We start from the raw sequence: 23623 nt of genomic DNA on the forward strand, positions 1-23623 counted from the left end.
CCTTGGGTGTTGGTTCATTCATTTAACAAATGTTAATAAGCAATTTCAAGCTCTGAGGACACAGAACTGCATAAGGCATAGTTCCCACTCCCAAGAGCAGCCAGTAGCATTCGAGAATCTAGGAGGCATTCTAGCTTAGCATTCTTGGATTCTGTGTTTGCTTCCCCTTTCTCATGAAAAGTTCCCCCCAAGAGAGTTATTCTGGGGTCAGAAAACAAGGGGCTCCAGAATGTTAACGGACATAGGACTCACCTGAGGATCTTGTTAAAATGCAGATTCTAGGGTGGAGAGTTGAAACTGTATTTCCAAAAGCCCCAAAGTGATACTGCACAGAAAACACTTTGAGTATCCCCTCACCCCTCCGTAATTAGTTCACCTGGAAAGTCACAGAAAACTTAAAAGAGAATGTTAAAAACTGGGGGTAGTTTGGAGAAATTGGCCGGAAAATATCTCCTTGTGAGCGGAAGCAGTACACATTTGAAGGAAAAGTGGGAACCCCTGACTGTGACAATTGGTAAAGAGCAGTGAGAAGCCACCCACAGTTTTTTTGTTTGTATCTTAATCATGACACCATCCAACCCGATACCCCAAGAACTCACTACAGCCTAGGCCTAGAACTTCCACCCTCCCTTAAATCAAGCCTGATTTTCACCAACAGACTGTGTTATAATTATCAGCTGGGTGCCTGCCTCTTACCCTTAATGTGTCCTGGAGAGAAGAAACATGTGTATTCATACTCCGCCACCGCCTCCCCCATACAGCTTATTTAACGTTTGCGGAATGGTTTTTCACAATTTGCAGATTCTTGGGAGGCTATGAAGTCCAGGCCTAGCGCACTCCCCACTAACTTCACCAGGGGGCGCGGCGGTCCCGGCGACACAGTTACTGTGACCCACCGCCCCGCGGGCTATGGACGCTTAGCGGACGGTCTTCACCCGGCCCCTCCCTGCGACCTGAGCAGGAAACCGAGGCACAGCCCAAAACTTATAAAGTGGGCCCCCCACATTGGGAGGCGGGAGGCATCGCGGGCGCCTGGGTGCCTGGACCCCGGCCTGCCGCCCCTTCCCGGGCGCGCTGAAGCCCGGCTCCCCGTCCGGGGGCGGGTAACCAGGCGAACATGGCCCGCCCATCGCTGTTTGTCCTGGCAGCGCGCCGCCGCTATTTGAGGCGGTTTTTATCTCCTAGAAACCAGCAAAACCCCAAGCGGAGTCTAGGGAAGATGAAAGGGGCCGAGGAGCCGGGGAGGGGAGGACCGCGAGGCTGCGGCGGGCGGGAGCTGGCACCGAACAGGCGGAGCCCGGGAGGCGAGAGGGCCAGGCCCTGGGGGGTCCCGAAGAGCCGGCCCCGCGGAGGGGGGCCGAGCCCGGGGGTCCACTTACGGCTGCCCCCTCTCGCGGCCCGGCTCCCAGGCGCCCCCGCCCCTTCCCCACGGCTCTTCCGCCGCTGCCCCCAGCCCGCGCAAGAGTCCTCGGAACTCGAATTTCTTCAAAGCGCCTTTGAAGCCCCGCGCCCCGCCGGAGGGCAGGAGATTTCGCACCTGGACGGGGGCGGGGTAGGAAGGGGGACGGCCGCCCCATCCCACCGCGATCACCGCCTGGGACCCTCTGACCCCTCCCCCGCTCCATTGCCCAGCGCCTCTTCCGAGCCCGCGAGGGGCACCGGCGGACAGGGGCTCCGCCTGCAGTCGGGTCCTAGCTAGGCGAGCTGCCCGCGCGCCCCTCCGCGCGGCGGGGGAGCCCTGGGGGGCGGGGGCCGCACAAAGCCCTATTGTAGCTGGGGGCTGGTCGCCACAGAGTGGCTTTTGTTCCTCCGCTAACTCCGTGGCCGGCACGACTGATTGCAGGCCCCAGGCCCGGGGCGGCTGACTTGCCAGGCGGGTCCGCCCGCGGGAGCCGCACCTCGCCCGGCCCGGGCCGCTCCGTGGTCCGCGCGGCGACAGCGGGGCCGGCGCTCTGCCCAGCCGCTGCCCCGGCCAGTTCTGCTGATGTCGAGCCCGAGAAAGAGCCGGGAAAGAAATCTCTCCACCTTCCCAACTCCGCAGAGAGCGCTGGGCGGTCACACACACACAAAAACAAAAAACAAAAAACTCCGCCGCGGGACCCGGCCGCCCGAAGTATTCTACCCCGGCCGTAACATGCAAACGGGCACGACACAATGCCCACGGGGACTCTCTGGTTTGCCAAGGAGAAATCCTGTGGCTCACACTTCTTCCCCTCCTTCCTCTTTTCTCACCAAGACAACATTTAAAATCGAACTTTTATTTATTAAATTAAAAAAAAAAAGACTCCATGAGGGCGTGATCCCCCGTCCCTTCCACAATATTACCCTCTCCCCAAGCTCCAGCGGCTTTAACCCTTTAACTTGGGGACCTTGAGGGAGCAAGAGACAGAAAAGGAGGATCCAAAGTCACAGGAAAGGCATTCAAAGGCACGAAGCGGCTTTAAAAGTCACTGGAGGTGGAGTTGGGAGCATCGGAAGTCCCAGGTTGGGACACACCCCCAAGTCGGCTTAGGGACTTATGTCCTCCTAGCTCTATAAATTCTTCTTTCTCATGGTTTCTAGGCACCAACCTAACACAGCGCCTGGCACAGAGTAGACAATAAATACTTGATTTCCTTGATCTGATCTCAGAGAAAGCCTTTCCCACCTATTCTTCAGGAGAGGCACCTCCAAACCAATGTCATCCTCCAGTTAGGTGGGCTTCCCCAAAGAGCATGTCTATGATGGCAGCTGCAAGCTCTCCATAACCATGGCAACAAAAGATTAACCTGATGGGGTCATAGTGTCAGGGGAGGGGCAGTGGAAGAACCTGCTCTGGGGTCAAGGGAGCTGGGGTACATTCCAGTCCTCCCCTCCATAGGACTTGAGGTTTCACAGCTTCTGGCCGGGTCTGGAAATATTAGGGATCGCCTAATTGTGAGATACCCCATCAACTCTTTAACAGAGATCTAGCTAATCAACCCTATTAGCAAAGATTCCATTAAGAGAAACCCCATTAACTGAGACCCTGATGATAGAAATTCTATTAACAAGATCTCCACTATCACTTTTTTTAGACAGAGATGCATTTGGCTAAAATTTCCATAGCAGAAATGGACCCCCTTCCCTCCCCGGCTCACTCTAACCTGACCTGTCATCATAACTTAGATAAATAGAATTATTATTATTACTATTCATTTCTCTTGGAACATAAGGGTTAAATATACAGGCCTGGGGGCAGCCTTCCTGACCCTGGGGTCACCCCATCTTTGGGATCAGATCCCCACTGGTCTGCCTCCCTCTTGGCACCCTGCTCCCTGCCAGGTCACTAACCCCAATCCCCAAGCTCTAGTCCCTAAAGAAGAGGCCACCAGGGGGCAATAAATTATCATCATCTTCATCATCATTGTGTTTGTTTAAAAAAAAAAAAACGCTCTAGAGCATAGAAGGCAGTGGACTGCAAAGTTGGGAAGACTGGAGCCTGGAAGCTAAGGGATAGTGGTAAATAAACTTAGGAAGCAGAAAGGATGCATGTCAAGTAGTTAGTGAGATGGAGAAATAATGTGTTGGAAGCCCAAATGGAGGGAAAGTGAGTTGGTGTGGAACAGAGGAGAGAGAATCTGAGCCTTGGGGAGGAAAGAATTTAAGAAGCCTGAGTGCAGAAATCAGGCACGAGGTGAAGGCCTGAGATGGGAGTTTGCGGAAGGGGCTCATGGCAAGGGGAGGAATTGAGCTGAGGAGGCGTGCAGGGAGATACCCAGGCCCAGAATGGCAGGGGCAAGAGATGGAGAGGGTCCCAAAGGGCAGCATGCACGGGGCAAAGGGAATGAGGGGCAAGCAGTGGTCCACAGAGCCAGGAAAGGCTGGCAAGGCAGCCGAGGGGCTGGAGACTCAGATCTCCAGCAGGTTGCTCTGCTCTGGGCTGCCTTCGGGGGCTTTCTCCGGGGGTGCCGGCGAGGCCGAAGGTCGGGGCGGCTGACTGGCCTCCTCTTCCCCCGCGCTGCGGCCCTCCCCCAGCTCCTTGGGGCCGCTGGGAGGGGGGCCTGGGCCTGGCTCGCCATGGGTGCGCTGGTGTTTGCTCAGGTGGTCGCTGCGGGTAAAGCGCTTGGAGCAGAGCAGGCAGGTGAACTTCTTCTCCCGGGTGTGAGTGCGCACGTGGCGCTCCAGCTCGTCCGAACGGGTGAACCTCTTGCCGCAGAAGAGCCAGTTGCAGACGAAGGGCCTCTCGCCCGTGTGCCAGCGCAAGTGGGCCTTCAGGTGGGAGGCCTTGCCGTACACTTTGCCGCAGCCGGGGATGTGGCAGCTGTGGATGGGCTTCTTCCGCAGCCCGGCTGCTGCTGCCCCCAGGCGCTCCAGCTCCTGGCAGTTGGGGCAGTCGCAGGAAGAGCGCCCTGCTCCACTGCCCCCGTATCCAGCACTGCCCCCTGTGCCTGCACCTCGAGGGGTTTTGGCTCCAGCACTCCCCTCCAGCTGCCCGCTGTTGCCCACAGCCTTGGGCTTATAGACATCTTGGGGCAAGACATGCTGGGGCCCTGGTTGCAGGAGGTGGGGAGCTGGATAGGGGGCTGGATTCAGGGGGGCAAAGTCGGACGGGTAGGTGGGCAGCTGGGGGTTCAGTGGAGGCTGAGCAGGGCCCGTGGGCAGTGTCCCTTGCAGCCCATCACCCTGGCCCTGCCCACCACCTAGCCAGTTGCCCCCTGGGTGCATGTCCCACCAAGGTGTGGGGGCATTGCCCGGGCCCGGTGAGATGCCCGCATGGATACCTGCCTTGTACCAGGAGCCATAGGGGTGTGCCATGTCCAGAGAGGTGTAGACACTGGGCAGGCAGTCAGAAGAGCTGTGCCCCTTGGGCACTAGTAGCCCAGGGTCCTGGGTGCCCGTGGGCCCAGGGAATGAGTGGGAAAAGGGAGGGTAGTCATTGGCGTAGCCTGAGGTGGGTGCTGGAGGACTGCCTGCCGGTGAGAGGAGTCCATTGGTGCTTGAAAAGGGGGCTGGGTAGGCATCCCCCATGGCTTTGGGGACCGAAAGGTCACTGCCCACAGGGTATGGCTTCTTTGTGCCTGCTTTGCCCAGTGTCGTTGAGTCCCGCAGAGGGCTAGAGCCACCAAATTTGCTGCACGCCGCTGTCAGCATGGCCAGGGGACTGGAGCCATAGTGAGCTTCCTCCTGTGGAGACAGGGAAGCATTGCTTAGAGGGAGAAGAGGAGACACACAGGACTGTGACCCAGAGACCTGGAGAACTGAACAAAGGGGTCAAGGGAGAGTTGAAGAGGATGGGGAATTGAGGGGTGGGGGAGGGGCAGTGAGGACTGGGACCCAGGGCAGAGCTTGGGCAGAGCTCAGGCAGAGTCTGGAAAAAGAGCAGAGGACTAGGACTGCAGACTAACCCCCAACCCAGGAGCAGGAAATAGAGCTCACTGTGGCGCTGGGGGTGTGCAAAGGCCTCCGAGAAACAGGAGATGCTTCTTAAATGGCTGTGAGAAGAGCTGGGGTTAGAGGCAGCACCTGGGTGTGGTGAGAATTAGGGATCCTGACCCCTGGAAGTGGGTTTGGAACAGAGGCCATGGTCAGGGACTTGGAGAGGAAAGATGATGTTGAAAGAGCCGCGTGGGGAGAAGGCGAAGTCTTAGGGGACTGTAGTTGCTCCCATTCCAGATTTTTCCCAGCTTTATCCCTATTCACTTCCTGTCTCTACTTCATCTCTTGACTAAGGCAGTGGCCTGGTCTCCCTCAAGCCGTGTCCTCATGTCCCTGGTAAGGAATCTCTTGGCAGGCACTCTGGGACTGGGGAGCAAGAGGAAGAGACGGCGGAGACACTGGGACATTGAGAGGGAACAGGGCTGCCGCCAGCCAGGACTGTGGCTGAGGGAAGAATGTCTTTCAAGCGGGCACTGGGCACCTCCTGCTTTGTGGAGCCAACTGGTACCCCTTTGGGAGAGCTAGGAGAGCCGGAAGCCCTCACGCCGCCCAGGGCAGGGAATTGGGGTGGCTAAGACACTGGCTCACAGCCACACCGCTCCATGCCTCAGGGTCCCCTAATGTGTAGAGATCACTCAACTGGTCTCTCTGCACCCCTCCAGCACAGTGAGTGAAGGAAGATATGTCGATGCGGGGCCTGAGGTCTTTTAGAAACCCAAATTGCCCCTCATGCCCATCATGCTGCTGCTACCAGGCCAAACCACCCTGAGATCACCATCCCTCAGGAGCCCACGTTACCCCTTCCTGAGTCAGTCTCGGGACACCCCAGAACGAGATGCCCTTCAGGATCCATGGTTGCCATAGACAGGCATCCATTGCTGAGAATCCCACCAAAAAAGATAATTGCAAAAGCTGGTCCTGTGCATTTCCTTGACTGAGGTCCTCAAAAAAACAAGTATCTGGTGCCTTCCTGGTAAAGCTGAAAAAGAACCCAAGAATCCAGGGTTCGCAGACCTGCCCGCCAGCTCCTAGCATGCGGTATGTGCGGTATGTGTCTGTGACACCAATCTGAGAGGAAGGGCTGGAGTCTAAAGGTTGGGGTGAGGGATGTGTGCAGTCACCAGTCCTGTACTACTCCCCAAATGCAAACCTGCTGCTCCTTCTGCCCAGTTACCTCTCTCTGAGGTCCTGTTGACCTCATGGACTCTCAAATTTGAGCCACCAAAAGCTTTCTCAAATCTGGCCATGGCAAAAGCCCTGGGTCCTTCCCAGCCAGGGTTTCCCCGGAGTCTCTCACCTCCCAAGCAGAGGGTGGGTGAGGCAGGGTAGCTGATGGGGCAGGAGGCAAACCCTAGCAGAAAGGCAAGGTAGAAACATGGGGTGCAAAGGAGAGAGGCAGAGACCCAGAGACTTCATCAGAGCAGAGGACCCTGTAGGGTGAGGACCTGACATAAAAGCCCCCAGGGACAGGAAAGAGAGGACAGAGGGGGAACTGGCCCAAAGAGGCCGAAAGGAGCAGGGACCCAGAAGAGGAGAAAGGGAAAATGACAAAAAGGAGCGAGAGAGAGGAAAGCAAAATAAACAAAGAAAGAGAAGGATGGAAAGAGACTGGGCAAGGCAGGCAGAGGAAAACAGAGAAAAAGAAAGGAGGGGAAAATAGAAAAGGGGGAGGGGGAGGAGGAAGGCAGATTTCCTACCTAAGAGAAAACCCTCATGGTGCTGGGCCCCAGAAAACCCCCAGACCAGGCCACTCCTCCCTCCTTCTCCCCCTGACCACCCCCTCCCCCTCTGCCTGCCCGCCGGCTCCGTTGGTTTCCCTGCGGTCGGTTTATTTTTAAAAACGCCGACGCCGTCCCCCCGCCCGGCCCTCACACTGTGGCCACAGGGGCCTCAGCCAAGCCCAGGGACCCCACCCAGCCGTGGGGAGGGAAGGAGGGGTGAAAGAAGGCAAGCAGCCCCAGACCAACAGGAGACCCCAGTCCTGCGGAGCAGAGGCCCCCAGGGCCCCTGAGGGCAGCAGAGGTGGAGCAAGGCACCAAACCCACTCAGAAGGTTCTGGAGGCCAAGAGCTGGGCAACCCAGCTAGGTTTCACCACAGCCTCAGTTTCCTTCTCTTGCTGCTTGGGCTTTCCTGAGAACTTGGGACAGGGTCCTGGCTAAGGGTTCTAAATACGTGTCGCCATACCTCATCAAATGTATTACTTTTCCCCGGGCCCAGGAGCCCACCTTCAAGTTGTTTTTCCTCCTACTTCCGCCCACCATCCATTAAAAGCAACAGCAAAAAATGCTTTAAGTGTGGAAAGGGGAATCTCTGGAGAAGGGACAAGATAAGGAGCTGTCCCAGCTCTCCCGCCCTGACAGGAGCCCCATCTTTCCGCTGCCCCTGCACTGGAATGCTCACTGGACATCTGAGGGCTGAGTGGCCGTAGGTTCTGGGCACCCAAGGTTTCTAGCTCTCCACTTTCAGCTTAGTTTCCCCACTTCCAAGTCCATCATCCCCATCTCTCCCCCATCCCCATCTCTCCCTCCTCCTTGCTCCCCTGCATCTCACTCAGCCCAGGTGACCCTCCAGAAAGCGTCCCTCTCTGAAACCCCAGGTTCCTCCCACCGCCAAAGAGGACTTACTGGTGGGGGGGGGGGGGTGCAGGGAAGAAGAAGGTTGAGGGCACAGGTGCCCAAAAGATCAGTGAAAGAGACAGAGGGACTGAAAGCCTTGGCGTGGGGGCATCTCCAGCTCATGGGGAGTGAGGGACATGAAAGTCCAGTTTCCACAACACACGCCTCTTGCCAAGTGCTACCCCAATCCCGTGTCTTTCCAGCAGGCCTCTGGCCCAGCCCCTCCCGCAGGCACCAGTGCCACGCTGGCAACCCTGGCATGAAGCCCATGCCCACTGACACTGCCCTGGCCTTGGGTGGATGGACCCAGGATTTCCATGCACCTTAGTCCTCCAGCTTCCTCAAGACCAACCACAGTGTGTCGATGCTGGCTCAAGAGAAAGTCTCTTGGGGAGATGACGGGGTGAGCAGTCTGCCCTGGTTGCAGCAGGGGGTGGAGCATAACACCTGGGGACCCCCGGCTGGGTCATGGTGTCCACCCCCTTGGCTTGCATGCCATTCTCTCCAACTCAGTCACAAACTCACTATCTCCAAGCCTTACACATACACCATTCATCACTTGGGCTAACAGGGACTCAGAGGACCCAGCTTATACACACACACCTGTGCTCTCACGAAGCCAGCCAGGCGGGCAGGTGTGCTGCTTGACATTCTGACACTTACACGCAGGCCAGTGAACACAGGTATTAAGAGACTCCGGCTCCACCTCACACACACCTCTCCTGCAGGCTGAATGAGTCGGCTTTCGGTTTGGCCCATCACCCCTGGGACCTGAGCTAGTGCACTGTGACCAGGGATAGGGCCTTCAGAGGAGCCCAAGAATATGGAAGGTTCAAGGCTATTGATGGGAGTTGATCTTAAGGGAGAGCTCTCTGGTCCCAGATTCCTGCAGAGGGACCAGAAAGCCAGACAGAGGGTGACAGAGACAGAGTCAGAGACCCAGAAGCAAGAACTCAGAATATTTGAACAGGCTCTGAGTGGCTGTGAGTCCCCCAGAAGCCCTGACAGAGTCAGTGATTTCTCAAGCCCCCAATCCCTGACCCCCATGGTACCCTAGTTCCCTCCATCCCCAGTGCCAGAGGCAAGGGATGCTGGGGTCCCAGCCTAGAGGGGAAGTGGCCCAGTCCGCCCTGGAGCCTCCCACTCCCAAAATAGAGCTGAGTTTGTCTTTGGCTGAAAGCTAAATATTTGTGAGCCGGGCAGGCGGCCTCAGACCCTGGCCCTCCTCCTTGGTTGCCTCTCAGGCCTGGGCCCAGTTCCTCTGGCCAGCCCCCCCACATGCACGGACTGCCCTCTCTCTCCTCTCATTGCCCACCTCCTCTCCTACACACACCAGCCCAGAGGCCCAGCCCCCTCCCCACCTAAAAACCAGACAAGCCCCTGCTTAGGCTAAGAGTCCTGGGAGCCAGGACCCCCAAGGGACCATGGACTCAGTGCTACTCTGTGCCCACTCAGCCAGCCCTCTGGCTTTCTTTCTCTCCCACTGTCTGCTGCCAGCTTATCCATCTCCCACTCCTCACTTCCCCCTCCTCTCCCTCCTTTCTCCATCCTTTTCCCACTCCTCGGAGTTGTTGGGCTTGCCTGACCTTAGGGGTCCACGCCTTCTCCTAACCTAATCCCCTCTCATCCTCTCCTGACTGCTCTCTGACCCCTGGCCCTGCTCTCCCCTCCCCTTTCTCCTACCCACTGCTCCTCGCTCCTCTGACCCCTGGAAGTGACAAGCACCACGGCAACTGTCTGTGTGAGTTGGGAGGTGGGAGGTGGACAGGGATGCAGACCATCAAGATCCGATCGTGGCTGGTGTCCTCGGGGAAGGAGGGGTCAGTTACCTCAAGCAGGGAGGACGCCATCCTGAGGCTGGGGAACGGGTCCCAGGGAGCCAGGCAGATGGAGAGAGCTGAGCCGGAGAGAGAGGGAGAGGGAGAGGGAGGGAGAATGGGAGAATGGGAGAGAAGAGATCTAAAGTTAGAAGAGACTGGGGGGTGGGGGGTGGGGGGGCTGCTCTCTGTCTGTAGGGATCCACCCTCTAATTACAGCTTTCCCAGCGGAGAAGGCTCCGGATCCAATGAGCAGGGCGAGAGAGGGAGGCAGAGGGTCCAAATTTCCTGCTCCATTTGCTGAGCTCCCCAAAGAAGGGATCTGGGCGGGAGAGGAGAAACAGGGCTCCCCGGGATGGGGTGGAAGCAGGAGAGGGTAGGGACAGGGCAAGTTGGCAGAGCATGCTGGGGGGCGCTGAGGGGAAGGGCTGAGGGCACGTGGGCCCAGGTGTCCCACACCCTGCCCCCAGCAGTCCCATAGGCATCTGTGGGAACCCCTCCCAGACAGAGCTTCCAGTGTCCTGTACCTGGGGGATCTGGGGCTGGGTGTCCTGGGTCTCTCCTCTCTGGAGGTCTGGCACTGAGAGTGCTGGCAAGGGGTGGCCTGAGGGTCCCGGGAGGGCTCCGCTGCTCTCCTGGGCCAGCTCCACTCCTGTTCCCACTCAGGCTCTGATCCTATAGTCCTACTCCAGAGCCCTCCCTGGCTGCCGGGCAGCGGCGGCGGCTGCTGCTTCTGCTGCTGCTGCTCCTGCTCCCGCTGCCGCCGCTGCCGCTGAGGGAAGGAACAGGAGGGAAAAGGAACAAACCCCAAACCACTAATTAGAGATCCAGGGGGGGGATGGGGGATTGGGGACGACACTCACACAGAGAGACTGGAACACACTGACATCCACACTCATGGACAAACACAGGATGATACATGCACACGTACACATGTACAGTGCTCCCCACAGGGGCACAGCCGCTGTCATGAATGAACAGAGATGGACTCACACACAAATGAACACAGTGACATGGCCGGAGGCACACACACCACACACACACCAGAGCTGACCACAGAGATGCTTGCTTCCCCAGTCACCCACCTCTAAGTCAGGAGCGTGGTGTGTGTTGTAAAAGCCAGGAAGGGGAGTGTGCTCTGGGGTGGAGGCTTTTGCTGCTCAACCTTTCAGGGTCACTGAGGCAGGTTCCAGAGTAAGGCCTGGAGGAAGGGGCGGAGAAGTGGGGGAGGCTTGGCACAGGCTCGGGGCTCCCCAGTCTTCCTCCCAATGCCTCAGTTTCACTCCTAGGAAGTGACACTTAGGCCTACCTCACTTTGTGGGGCAGAAGCTAGATCTTCTGGTTCCGAGAAAATCTAAGGCAGGCAGGAGGGAGGGTGGGGGCAGAAGGTCATTGGGTCAACTCATCCATGCCTGAGCCTAGCCTCTTTGGATTAACCCTCCCAAAAAGATAGGCCCTCGCCTCCATCATTCCTTGCCAGTTACCACCCCCTAGGACCTTCTTGGCCACACATTAAATCTCCATCCTTTGATGGCCAGTTCTTCTCATGAGTGATCATGCTTTCCTGGGAGGGAGGGCCGGATTCCCTTTCTTAGTGCCATGCATCATTCCCTCTGCAGCAGGAAGAATTGAAGTTAGAGCTGAGGTAGGACTTCCCAACTTTGAGGAGAGAGAAATCAGGGAAGAGGAGAAAGAAAGTCAACTAGTTGTAAGAGGGAAATCCCAAAAGTCTATTAACTGAAACCTGGGCCTTGAGGTAAGTTTACAGGAGAGAGAGGACTGGGCAGCCAAGTGGTAGAACCTGCATCTCCCCCATGGAGGGGCCCAGCCAGCTGGGGTTGTTTTGCAAGTTATTCCCCAACACACCCCTTTCCTCGCTCCCAGCCCTGCCCATCAGAGGAATGGAGCCTTGTCCTTCCCCGCTCCCATCACTCCCCAACCAGTCCCCTAACTTTTAATTCCTGGGTGCCCACTTCCAGTCTCCTTTTGCTCTCCCAGCTCCCCCAGGAAAAGGTGGGGAGGGGGCAGGAGCAGCTGGAAGTCCAGAGAGGGTTAACAGCAGTTTCATCAGTGGGCAGGAGCAAAGTTCAGAATAAGACCCGGGGTCGGGGGAGTTCGGGATTCCAGCCCCGTGATTTGGTTTCCCCCCAGGTACCCTTTGGGCCCAACTTTTGACAAGAGGGTTAGGGAACCAGGATGGCTGGCAGACAAAGGAAAAGAAGCAAAGGAAGAAACACAGAAAGACTGAGAGGCCTACAGTGCAAATGAAACAATCCAAGAGAATCAGGAGAAGCTATGGGATGTAACAGGGAGGAAAGAGAAGACCAGGTATGCAGCTTTAAAAAAAAACAGAGCGCATAAAAAGAAAGAAAGAAAGAAAGAAAGAAAGAAAGAAAGAAAGAAAGAAAGAAAGAAAGACAGACAGACAGACAGACAGACAGACAGGGGGGCGGAGGGTGGGAAGGGATAGACTGGGATTTCAAAATTGTAGAATAGATAAACAAGATTATACTGTATAGCACAGGGAAATATACACAAAACGTTATGGTAGCTCACAGAGAAAAAAAATGTGACAATGAGTGTGTATATGTCCATGTACGACTAAAAAATTGTGCTGAACACTGGAATTTGACACAACATTGTAAAATGATTATAAATCAATAAAAAATGAAAAAAGAAAGAAAGAGAGGAAGAAAGAAAGAAAAGGAAGGAAGGAAGGAAGGAAGGAAGGAAGGAAGGAAGGAAGGAAGGAAGGAAAGAAAGAAAGAAAGAAAGAAAGAAAGAAAGAAAGAAAGAAAGAAGAAAGAAGAAAGAGAAAGAAAGAAAGAAAGAAAAGGAGAGAGAAAAGGAGAGAGAAAGAAAGGGAGAGAGAAAGAAAGAAAAAAAGATAAAGAAACAGGTCCAGAGGAACAAAGGTAAGGAGACAATGGCTTCGGAGGACAGGAGAGGGAAAACAGCCGGAGGCCTGGCCAGAGCCAGCGGAGGCAGAGGGTTAAAGCGGCCAGGCAGGTGGGGGGCGGGGATGGAGTATAAATAGTGCATAATTGTCTCCGATGATTACACGGGCCACCCCACCCGTCTGCCCAAGAGGAAGTGCCCGTGGTGGGGTGTCCCATGACCTCGCAGTCCCCCCACTGGTGGTGGGTGCTTCTGATCCTGAGGTGCCAGATGGACTTCTGGACCACCCCCACCCCCACTCAGAAGTTGAGAAGAAACAGGGGAACTTTGGAGAAATGACCGCACCGCCAGCAGAGAAGCCTGAGGCCAGTTAGATCAGGCAGGCAACTGAGGCAAAGGAGAAAAGTCTAGACTCCAGAGAAGAGACAGCAGGTGGGAGAGGAGTTGGGGCTCAAACTAGATTGGGGAGGAAAGGAAGAAGCTGACGAGGGAGTGGAAAAAGAGGCAGGATGAAAGGAAATGTGGGGTTGAGGAGAGGAGATGGGGGCAGGGGTGGTCAGCCTTCTCTTCCTCCAGGGACCTGGATCCCGAATCCTACCTGGGCAGGAGCAAGAGTGCTAGGGAAGGACAGGGGGAGCAGGGTGCCCAGGAAGATGAGAGCCAGGGCCCCTGATGTGTCAACCCCAGTAGGATCGTCCCTGGACATAGAGCCCCCTCCCAGGGATCTATGTCACAGCCAGGCAGATGGGCTGCCTGAAGCCCCCAGCTGCTTCCCTCAGGACCCTGGGTTCTGACTTCTTCCATGTCCTTTTTAAAGATAGTCCTGCAGCCCAGCTAAGGCCCTGCTATTCCTGGGTCCAGACCACCACCACCCCCCCGCTGCCAGTGCCCCCAGGGGCTGGGGTCAGCAGCTGGGAGTCCTGACCAAGGACCTGCCTCCACCCTCGCAGGCCTCCCTCAGCCCAGCCTCCCAGGGGGTGGGGCAGCCCAGGCAGAGGCGCCATGTGGCAGGGGCGGGTAGAGGCTGCGGCTCTGGTCCTTCCAGTATAAACCCCCTAGGCATCTGGTTTCTATCCACCACCCCCCACCACCCTGGGGGCCCCTCAGCCTCCGCCCATGGCCACCCAGACGCTGAGCTCCAGAGATGGACGCCCCTGAAGGAAGGGGTGGGGTAGTGCCTTTCTGATCTTTCAACCCCAGGACTGGGCTGAACCACAGGGACTGCTCCCTTCCCTCTCTCCCCTTCCTAGAAGAATCAGGGTGGGATTTCTAGGTTAGAGGGGGTTGAATCTGGAACCCGCCTCAGTTCTCTTTAGCTCTTTTTTGAAAGGTCAGAGAGGGTGGAGAGAAAGTGAACACTGGGGACAGTGGGAGACTTCTACCTCCCTTCTCCTCAGGGACGCCCCCTCCTTCCACCCCGCTGCCCTCTGCCCACCCTCCTGGGCTGGGCTTCCTCTGAGGGCCCCAATCCGAAGGGACGCCTAACCCTTCCTTTGTTGTTGTTATGGGTTTGGCTACCCTACTAGTGAACAGAGAGCAGAGCCCCTGAGATACAGATCAACACGTCCTCTAATATGTACCTAATGAGTGACACACTTTCAGATACACACTTGAACACAGGCTGAATTACGAACATATATGTGTTCTGCAGGCATCCACACTGACACACACTGATGTATATACATTATCCAGATGATACTTACACCAGGACACTGATCCAACCTCCAGTCACAAAAATGCACAGTCCAGCATACAGACATGTGGATAAACTGACAGTCACCTACAATACCCTACCCAGGGACTCACACAGACTCACATCAACACACGCATTTATATGTACGGCCAATTTCACATTCATACACATAGGTCTATCATCACAATCTTACAGCTCTAGAAATCCCTGAGAGCCTCTGGAGGGGATTTAGGAACTCCTCTTCCTACCAGAATCTGGGCATCAGGGTGATGTGGAGGGCACTGCCGGTCCTAATAATTGCTGCCTGCAATTCCTGCTAGTCTAGGAACCTCCAGGTTACCTTTAACTCGCTGATCCTTTACTCCCCATATCCAGAGTTCAAAGACCCAGATGGCCCCAGCAAACTCCCTGGCCCTGGGGAACCCCGGCATCCCCACCCCCACCCAGACCCCCCCTGCTCTGCGGCCCCGCTGACTCATCTCTCCCTCTGTGGAGCTCCCCAACCACAGGGGCCTGGAAGAGAGGCTTGGAAAGTTGCGCTCATGTCCCGGGCCCCTGGTCTGGCCACTACCCGCCCCGCCATGCACCCAGGCCCAACCCATGTCTCCAGTGGAGTCACTAGTGACAGAGAACACAGAAGGGACAGAAAAGAAGAAGGCACCCAGAGACAGGGAAACAGAAAGACAAAGGGAGAGACATCAAGGGAAATAGAGATGGTGGGGATACAGACAAGAGACCCCAAGGGACAGCGGCTAATCTGAGAGGGTCCTCCAAAAGCAATGCAGGGAAACTTGCTCCTTGGGTGAGGGGAAGATCCACTCATAACCTTGGGATGTGGATACTGCCCAGTGCCTTGACATTCTGAGCCTAGGCTCAGGGAGCTTGGGGAAGAGAATCCCATTCTGGGGCGCAAAGCTGAGGACACAGGGAAGAAGGGAAGAAGTTCTTAGGAGGCCAGCAACCTCTGTACAGCATAGAAAAGGAGCATGGCTTGGAAAAGGAGCTCCCCACCCCAGCATTCACATATGCACATTTACACATCTGTGCATACTTCCCGCCCTCTCTGCTGGGTCTCCCCATCCCCTCTTCCAGTGCCCAGGCTGCAAGGCAGGACTCCTGGTGCTGGCCCTGGCTCCCCTCTGCTCTGAGCTTCAGTCTCCATAGTTGATATCTGAGCCCTGAGATAATATAAGCAGTTCCAGGGGAGGCAGATCAGAATCAGAAGGAGAAGTTCTGTGGGAGGGGGAGGAAGGAGCCAGGATGGCAGCGGACAAAGAGGAAAATGGAGAGAAAGGGAAGACTGAGTCCTGATCATGAAACAAAGGAACCTGCGCAGGGTAGGTGTTTCAAAAGGGTCAGTGTGGAGTTGACTCTGGTCATCTCGGGTCATCTCCAGGAAGTGCCTCTTTGTAAGAAAGATACCCTGGAATCCGATACATGAAATATATTACTTACTGTCTTTAAATAAAGAGAACTTGGGGTGATAGGGTCCTGATCAAATTTTCTATCCTTAGCAATGGGACTGAACAACCTAAGGCATGGTCCTTCAAAATCTTAGACACACTCCACCCCACTCCTCCTGCTTTCTCTGATTGGCTTTGAGTTTCCGTGGCAGTACAGTTTTTTAAAATGTAGACTGGACCCAAGGAACATTCTTTCATTCAACAAATGCTCAGCAAGCACCTACTTTGTGCCACGCAGGCAGGGCTAGTCTCAGGCATGCAACCACCAACAAGACAGACCCAGTCCTTAGCCTCACAAACCAGCAACCAACATAAAGAGAGTAAGTACTGGATGTTATTGGAGACAACAAAGTGAATCTAAGCCAGTGTTGGGGGAATCAAGGAAGGCTTCCTGGAAGAAGGGATGACTAGGTCAAGAAACTGAAGGATAAATAAGAGTCAGCCAGGTGAAGAGAGGAAGAATGTTATAGGCTGGGGGGTGGGGTATTGTATCCAAAGGCCCAGAGGTCTTGAGGGTTTAATGACATTTTGAGGTGCTGAAAGTTGAGTGTGACGAGAACACAGAAAGTGGAGGCTGATGGAGGTCTGATATAGCTGTGCAAGGAATCCGAACTTGATCCCCAGGGCAACATATGGGAATATTTGTATTTTAAAAAGATGACCCGGACTACATAAAAGATAATGGAATAGGGAATTAGAGCCAGGCCATTCTGGGCAAATCAGCCGTTTACTATGGTGTAAGATTGGGCAGGGTGTTTAACCTTTGACGCCTTGGATTCTTCTTCTTTAGAATGGGGAAATATAATACAGCAACTTCCCAGGGTTGTTACAAGGATTAGGAATAATACATGTGGAACTCTTACCACAGGGTTTGGCACTTAGTTGTTGTTCCATAAATGGTGCCTATTAGTATTGTCAGAGTTTGGAGGAGGGCAAAATTGAAGACCAATTTATTGCAGCAGTCCAGGCAAGAGGTGAGATGTGGCCTGTAGCAGCAGAGGGAATGAGAAAAAGTCAATGGAAAGGTGATATTTAGGAGGTTGTATGGACAGGACATAGTGACTGGCGGCATATAGGAAGTGTGGGAGAGGGAGCGGTCAAGGATGACTTCCCTTGATAAGTGTGTTGGTGTGGGCACTTGAACACAGGACATGCAGGCACGTTAGAGGGATCTGTTCAGTCCTGAGAATGGCCCCTGATCCCCAGCTGCTGGGAGTAAAGGGCCATGCTGTGTCTGCCACTTGGCCTCCAGCCTCCCAGGAGAACCCCCAACACACTCTGCCCTAGCCCCTCTTTAACTATTTCTTTTTCCCTTTTTCACCTAAACTTGCCCCACCCCCACCCCAACGAGGGAACTCTGTAAGTTCAGAGTCTGCATAGGCCACCTTTCTCCATCCTTCCTTTTTCCACCGCCAGGGTTAATGAGAGTCCTTGGGACTCAGCCACCACCACTACCACCTCCTCCCCACACACGCTCAATCGGACGCCCCCCGCTGGATCCCAAAGCAAGCACTGCTCAACTTTCTCCGAGGCGAGGTTTGAGGCCCTGTGATCCATTAAGCTAAGGCAAGACTGATGGTCTCAGCCCCAGCTCCAGCTGTTGCAGGGATGGGTGCCCCTAGACGGACAGATCGTGAGGTCTGTGGGTGTGGGGAGAGGCCGAGGACCTCCCAAGCCGCCTCTCGCAGCCTGGGCTGGGCTCAGGGCGGCCGGGGACGTCGCCTACCGGCAGTGCCTCAGTGTCCCCACATGTGCGCGCGCGGCTGGGAGGCGGAGGGGCGGGCCAGCCAAGGCCCGGGGGGCGGGGCGCGGGCGGGGCCGGCCGGGCCGGGCGCCCGGGCAGGAGGCAGCTGCATATCTGCGGTCCCGACCACAATTGCTGGGAGTCGCGTCCCGGAGACTGGCGGCGCTGACTCTGCCCGCTGCGGCCGCCGCGCCGATTAGAGCCCGAGAGAGAGCGCCAACCGGGGGGAGGGGGGAAGAAGGCGGCGGCGGGGAGCTCTGTGTGCCCCTTTCCCCTCCGCCCCAGCCAGCGCCCCCAGCTGCCCCGCCCAGTCCTTTCTCAACGGCCTGAACCGAGGACAGGAGTCCTGCCTCCCAGCCCTGGCTTTCTCCAGATCTGGATCCCTGGCGTCCTCCTCTGGACCCTGCAGAGCCCCAGGTCCCAAAGACGCTAGCATTTCGTGGACCCGAAGCTGCCAGCCTCTCGTGCCCTTTCTTTTCCTTGTCCACCCACACAGAGAAGAGTCTGAATCCCAGGACTCCTCCATTCCTCCATCCCTCGCTCCCCACGAGCACCCTTTAGGCAAAAGTAGTTCCGAGCGAAGAAGGGGTCCGACTCGAGAGAACAGGCATTCAGGGGCCAGAGCACCCCCTGCTGGCTGGCCTGAAGCCCCTGCCCCTCCCCCTCCAGCTGTGACCTCCAGCTGTGGTGGTTGGGAAGAGCTGGCCTCTTTGATCTAGGAGCATGGCCACCCCCTCCGGGCGCCCCATTAACCTCCATTATCCCAATTAGGCAGCCCTCCCAGTCCTGGATCCCAGCTTCAAAGCCCCCTCTGTGGGGAGAAGAGGGGGCTGAATCCTATGCTCCCCCCCAATCAAGCCACACCACTTTTAGACAAGACCCAGGTGTCCCAGTCCCCAGCTTGGGTATATGCTAGCAGGGCCAGAAAAGGGACCCCCCCCAGGGGCCACCCAGATCCCCAATCCTTAAACTTCACTAGAAAAAGAACCAGATAAGAAAGGGAACCCTCTTTTGCTGGCTCTCAGTTTTCCTGCATTAAATGATCTAGGTAGCAGCATCCAGGTTCCTGGCTGACCTGAGCTTCCCATCAATTTATCCTGCTTTATCCATAGAGAGGGGAGCCAAGAGCCACCCCCTCCTCCCTTAATCCTATCTCAACACTCTCCCCCTCCCTCCTGGAACAATTTCCGCTGGGGGAGCCAGAGCAGGGCCCAGCACAGTGGCCGCTTCCTGGAACATTTTCCTGTATCCGAAACCGCGGCTCCCTCCCCAGGGACCGGCTGATCAAGGCCAGATGGGAGCAGGGATGGGGGAGGAGGAGAGGGAGCCAGGATCTCACCATCACCCCCTCCCAACATACATGCACACCACGGGGAGCCCCTGCCCTGACACACAAAGGCACACACCACATGCCACAGTCACACACCCATGGGCATTCATGGCGACACTGACAACCACAGGGGCCAGGTCTTAGAAGGAGACATATACATAGAAGTCAGATAAGTACATTCAACACACACATGGATGATCACAGGCTCTCTCTCCCCAGTTCCTTAGCCCTCAAAAGTCTCCTTGGGCCCTAGGCCTTCCCTGCCAGCTAAGGAGACCTTAGGAATCCAAGAATACAGGGTGGGACAGCAGGCAGGCCTTACTTAACAGGGTGAGGAGGCAGACCAAGACATCTAGGGCTGCCTGTGCCCTGCCAGAGAGCCCCCCTCCCCACCCTGTGTTCCATTCCTGGACAGTTCTCAGGCCTGACCCGGGAGAGAGAGGAACTCCGCAGTGTTCCCCTTCAGTGCTACCCTTAGAGCACTTTCTAGTTACTTCCAAATTCCTGCAGAAGACACATATGCTGTCCAGTGGACTCGGTCATGGCAACTAAGGGACAAAGAGAGGGCAAGAATGTGACCTCCAGGAGCCTGGGGGCCTGTGGCTCATAGGTGACAACCCACCCTCCAGCCCTCACCTCTGCTCCCCCGACCCCTTCTATCTCAGCCAGATTGAGAAGAGTATGGGAATGGCACCCCCAGCTCAGCCCTTTTTTTTTTTTTATTATCAAAGTATAGTTGATATACAATAGTATGTAAGTTACAGGTGTACAATATAGTGATTCACAATTTTTAAAGGTTATACTCCATTTATAGTTATTATAAAATATTGGCTATATTCCCTGTGCTGCACAATATATCCTTGTAGCTTACTTTATACATAACAGTTTGTACTTCCTAATCACCTCACCAGCTTCCCTCTCCTCACTGGTAACCACTAGTTTGTTAGAAAATCTGTGAGTCTGTTTCTTTTTTGTTATATTCGGCTTAGCTCTCTCTTTAGCCTTATCCTCTTCTTCCCACTACCTTTCCAGTTCAGGGGCCTAATTCTTATATCCTGCACTTTTGTTGTTTGTTGGGAAGGATACAGATCTGGGCATGGATACAACATGGGACAAAGCATTGGAAAAGGATGCAGATACATAGTCTGCTCTTTTTCTGGAACATCTCACTTGTTTAAGGGAAATATTTGAAGTTGTAAAGTTCCAGAAAAATCCAGGATTCCAGGTCACCATGGGGGGATGAGGGAATGTGATAATCAGAGGGAGAACCAAAGCTAACCAGCCCGGCCCAAAGTCACTGTGTTCTTTCCTCATCCAGTGGCCTAGTTAGAGGCATATCCTTATCTTTCTCAAGCTCACCTGGGGAGGGGATGCCTAAAGCCATCTTTTTTCACTTTTTAATGGTTTGCCTCTCAATTATCTAGAAGTCCTCTATTTGATGTAGCTATCATCTTCCACCTACCTATTTAGCCTGCAGTTCCTTGCTCCAGCTCCAGTATAAAAGCCTACTCATCATTTTAGTAGTCAGTAGGGTTCATTGAGTGGCTCCTTGATTGAAATAGAGAAAATGCTACATAGGACTCTCAGCACTTACTTTTCAGGGTCTTAACAACCTGTGTAGGGAAAAAAGAAACATGAAAAAGTTAGGGACCGTATTTGAAAGCATAGCTGACCCACTTTACCTCTCATTGCCTCTGTTTCCTCATCTGAAAATAAATGAATTTGGCTACATCTAATTGAGAACCAGTGACTTCCATGAGCACTAAGGTTCCTTTGTGGTTTATCTCAGGAATGCTAGAATAGATCTTTAATAATGAAAGTCATTAATAAAGAGCATGTTAATATGTCAAACAAGAAAAGTCACATTATCAATTTAATAGATGCTAAGAAAACATTTGACAAAATTCATAATGGCTATTCTTTTTTTTTTTTTTAACAAAAGGGCTGTTCTTAATAAAACCCAATAGAAAAAAAAAATAAGATTCAACAAATGGTAGGGATTCTTAGTATTTTGGTCCCTACAAGCTCTAAAGTTCAAGGGTTCCTTTCTTGGAACTGAAATCAGATTTCCTGGAGCCAGGAGGAGAAAGGGTTCTGACTTGCAAAGAGTAAAACTAAAGATGCAGAGAGATAGGCAGCTAGGCATTAGGCACCCAGCAAGACTGTGACAAAGTAGTGATGGTCTCCCAAGGGTCCTGACAACAGGCCAACCAGGACTGCATTTCAGGTAAAGACCAAAAAAATCAAACATTGATTATTATCTCCTGTTATCTCCCAGGCACTGTGGGGTCCCAAGAAAGACAAACATTTTTAAAATACAACAACTCGTACCCTCAAGTAGCCCATAGGCTTAAATTAGGAAGATTTTCTTTTTCAAAGCATGATCCATGGTATGCTACCTGGGTACCCAGTACCCAGTAGGGCTTAGTACACAGGGCAGCAAAGCAGAGGCATTAAAACAAGTGGAAATTTTGAGAAAAGTTTTTATTTCATTTTTTTAAGCATTAAAGTAATCATTGTAAGAGAAATCAGAATTTTGTGTCACCTCCTTATTTGTACTTATTTTACCTTTAGTATTGTTTCTATCTTGAAGCCTTTACTTTAGAGGTGTGCACCACAATCTTTTCGGAGCTTAGGATCTGTAAGGGTCTTAACTCCATCCAGCTCAGCTCAGGTTTTTTCTGCGAAGGGAAAGGGGTTTCAGAGAATGGAAAACCTTTGGAGAAAGGGCAGTGTGCAAATAAATAGCTTCTAGACTTTCAGACTTTTCTCCCTAGATCCATGGGTCTGAAAGAAGAGTGAGCAAGGCTGCTCAGTACCACCAGGTGGCAGGAGTGAGCTGCCCAACAACTCCACCTATTACCTACTCTCCAGGGCTTGTTCTTGGGGCAGAGACTTGGCTGCCACCTTTTTGCAGGTGACAGTGGCAGAGCTGCCAGTGTTGAGGCAACGGCTGTGCTGGGAAGAAGCCTCAGAGGTTATGGTACTGATTCTGCACCTTCCCCCAATCTTGACTCAGAGAAGGCAATAACCTTGTCAAAGGTCCCAAAGTGTCCAGGCTCCTAGGCCAGAATTCATCAAGCAAAAGTCTATTTTTCTGCCTGACCCACCTTCCTACTAGCCTTTCACAGGCATTTCCTGAACATCTACTGTGTGCCAGATATGTGCTAGAAGTGTCCAAAATAGCATTAAACACAAAGTGTGCGATCTAGTGGAAGTGAGCCTGGTGAACAGCCACACAGCCACACATGGAGGCAGTTTGAGTAGTAAAGTCACCATCTTGGAAGTCAGACTAAGGTGTGGATTCAAGCTCCACCACTGGCTAGTTGTGCAAACTCTGAGCCTCAATCTCCTTGTCTGTAAAATGGGGGTAAATGACTTGCATAGGAGACTACCAAAATGATATATAAAAATTAACTGCCTAAAAAAAAAAATTAACTGCCTAAATTTTTTTTTTATTGAAGTCAGTTGATTTACAGTGTTAGTTTCTGGTGTACAGTATAGTGATTCAGTTATACATATACATATGTTCTTTTCCATTATAGGTTATTATAAGATATTGAATACAGTTCCCTGTGCTACACAGTAGGACCTTGTTGTTTATCTATTTTTTTTACTAAAAACTTTGTTTGTTTGTTTTTTGGGAGGGAGGTAATTAGGTTTATTTATTTTTAATTGAGGTACTAGGGACTGAACCCAGGACCTCATGCATGCTAGGCATGCTCTCTACCACTGAGCTATACCCTCCCCCCATCTATTTTATATATAGTAGCCTCTATCTGCTAATCCCAAACTCCTAATTTATCCCTCCCCCAACTGCCTACATTTTTATAAATAAAATAAATAAAATTCACTGTCTGCCTTATAGCTGTTATTATAACTGCTAAACGCTAGGCAGGCAGCACCCAGTTCAGTCTTGAGGAGACTTCCCAGAAAAGATGACCCCTGTGTAGAAACCTGAAGGGTTAGTGGAAGGTTTATAGGGGAAGTGGGGAGAAGAGGTGCCCGTGTATGGGAGGAGAGAGGAGGTGGGTAGGGAAGGAGTAGACAGAAAAACTGTGGGGAGGATGGACACACTCTCTGGTTCACCAGCAATGGGGACAAAGAAGAGGCTAGCTTCCTAGATTTGAGGCTGGCAAGGTCTCCAGGAATCAACATGCACTTAGTGAGTATCTACTCTGAGCCTCTTTCAAAGGTTATAAGGGATAATGAAGATAAATGGAAGAAGAAAAAAAAAAAAAAAAAGCCAGATCTTTGTTCTCATGAAGCCTACAGAAATTGGGAAGAAAAAGGCCCCGAACCTCCTACTCTAAGCCTGGCTAGCCTGACCTTCTCACCTTCCACCTTCTGGCTCTCCCTCTTCCCTCATGATACTGAATCAACACTTGAGTCTGGGTGACTGCCTAGAAAGTTCAGTGAGCGTGCTGCTCACTCCTTACGTTTTCACACCACACCACTCAAGTCTAGCTAAAATGAACGCAAAGCTCACCTTGACAAATGATCACATAATATCACTTATATGTGGAATCTATAAAAAAAAAATGACACAAATGAATTTATTTACTTATTTACAAAATAGAAATAGAATCACAGACATAGAAAACAAACTTACGGGGAGGGAGGGATAAATTAGGAGTTTGAGATTAGCAGATACAAACTACTATA

The 23623-nt window shown here is 53.4% G+C and overlaps 1 protein-coding gene across 2 annotated transcripts in view; it reads right to left on the reverse strand.

The window, feature by feature from the left end:
* Nucleotides 1-2242: 2242 nt before the first annotated feature.
* The window catches only part of SP7 (Sp7 transcription factor), a 31875-nt gene continuing 10494 nt past the window's right edge, over nt 2243-23623 (reverse strand). Inside the window, exons 3-10 of one of the 2 annotated variants that reach the window (XM_006182442.3) lie at nt 23448-23486; nt 21527-21639; nt 20421-20571; nt 16748-16870; nt 10916-11031; nt 10358-10602; nt 9843-9910; nt 2243-5145 (exon numbers count right to left, since the gene is read on the reverse strand). In XM_006182442.3, the coding sequence (XP_006182504.2) occupies nt 3871-5145; nt 9843-9863 (1296 nt within the window). In that variant the 5' untranslated portion in view covers nt 9864-9910; nt 10358-10602; nt 10916-11031; ... (2 more) ...; nt 21527-21639; nt 23448-23486 and the 3' untranslated portion in view covers nt 2243-3870. Of the gene's footprint in view, nt 5146-8616; nt 8694-9842; nt 9911-10357; nt 10603-10915; nt 11032-16747; nt 16871-20420; nt 20572-21526; nt 21640-23447; nt 23487-23623 lie in introns of those variants that run through there. The other variant, XM_032492958.1, reaches the window with a different exon arrangement.

Source organism: Camelus ferus, chromosome 12 (genome assembly GCF_009834535.1).
Source record: "Camelus ferus isolate YT-003-E chromosome 12, BCGSAC_Cfer_1.0, whole genome shotgun sequence".
Classification (NCBI taxonomy): Eukaryota; Metazoa; Chordata; class Mammalia; order Artiodactyla; family Camelidae; genus Camelus; species Camelus ferus.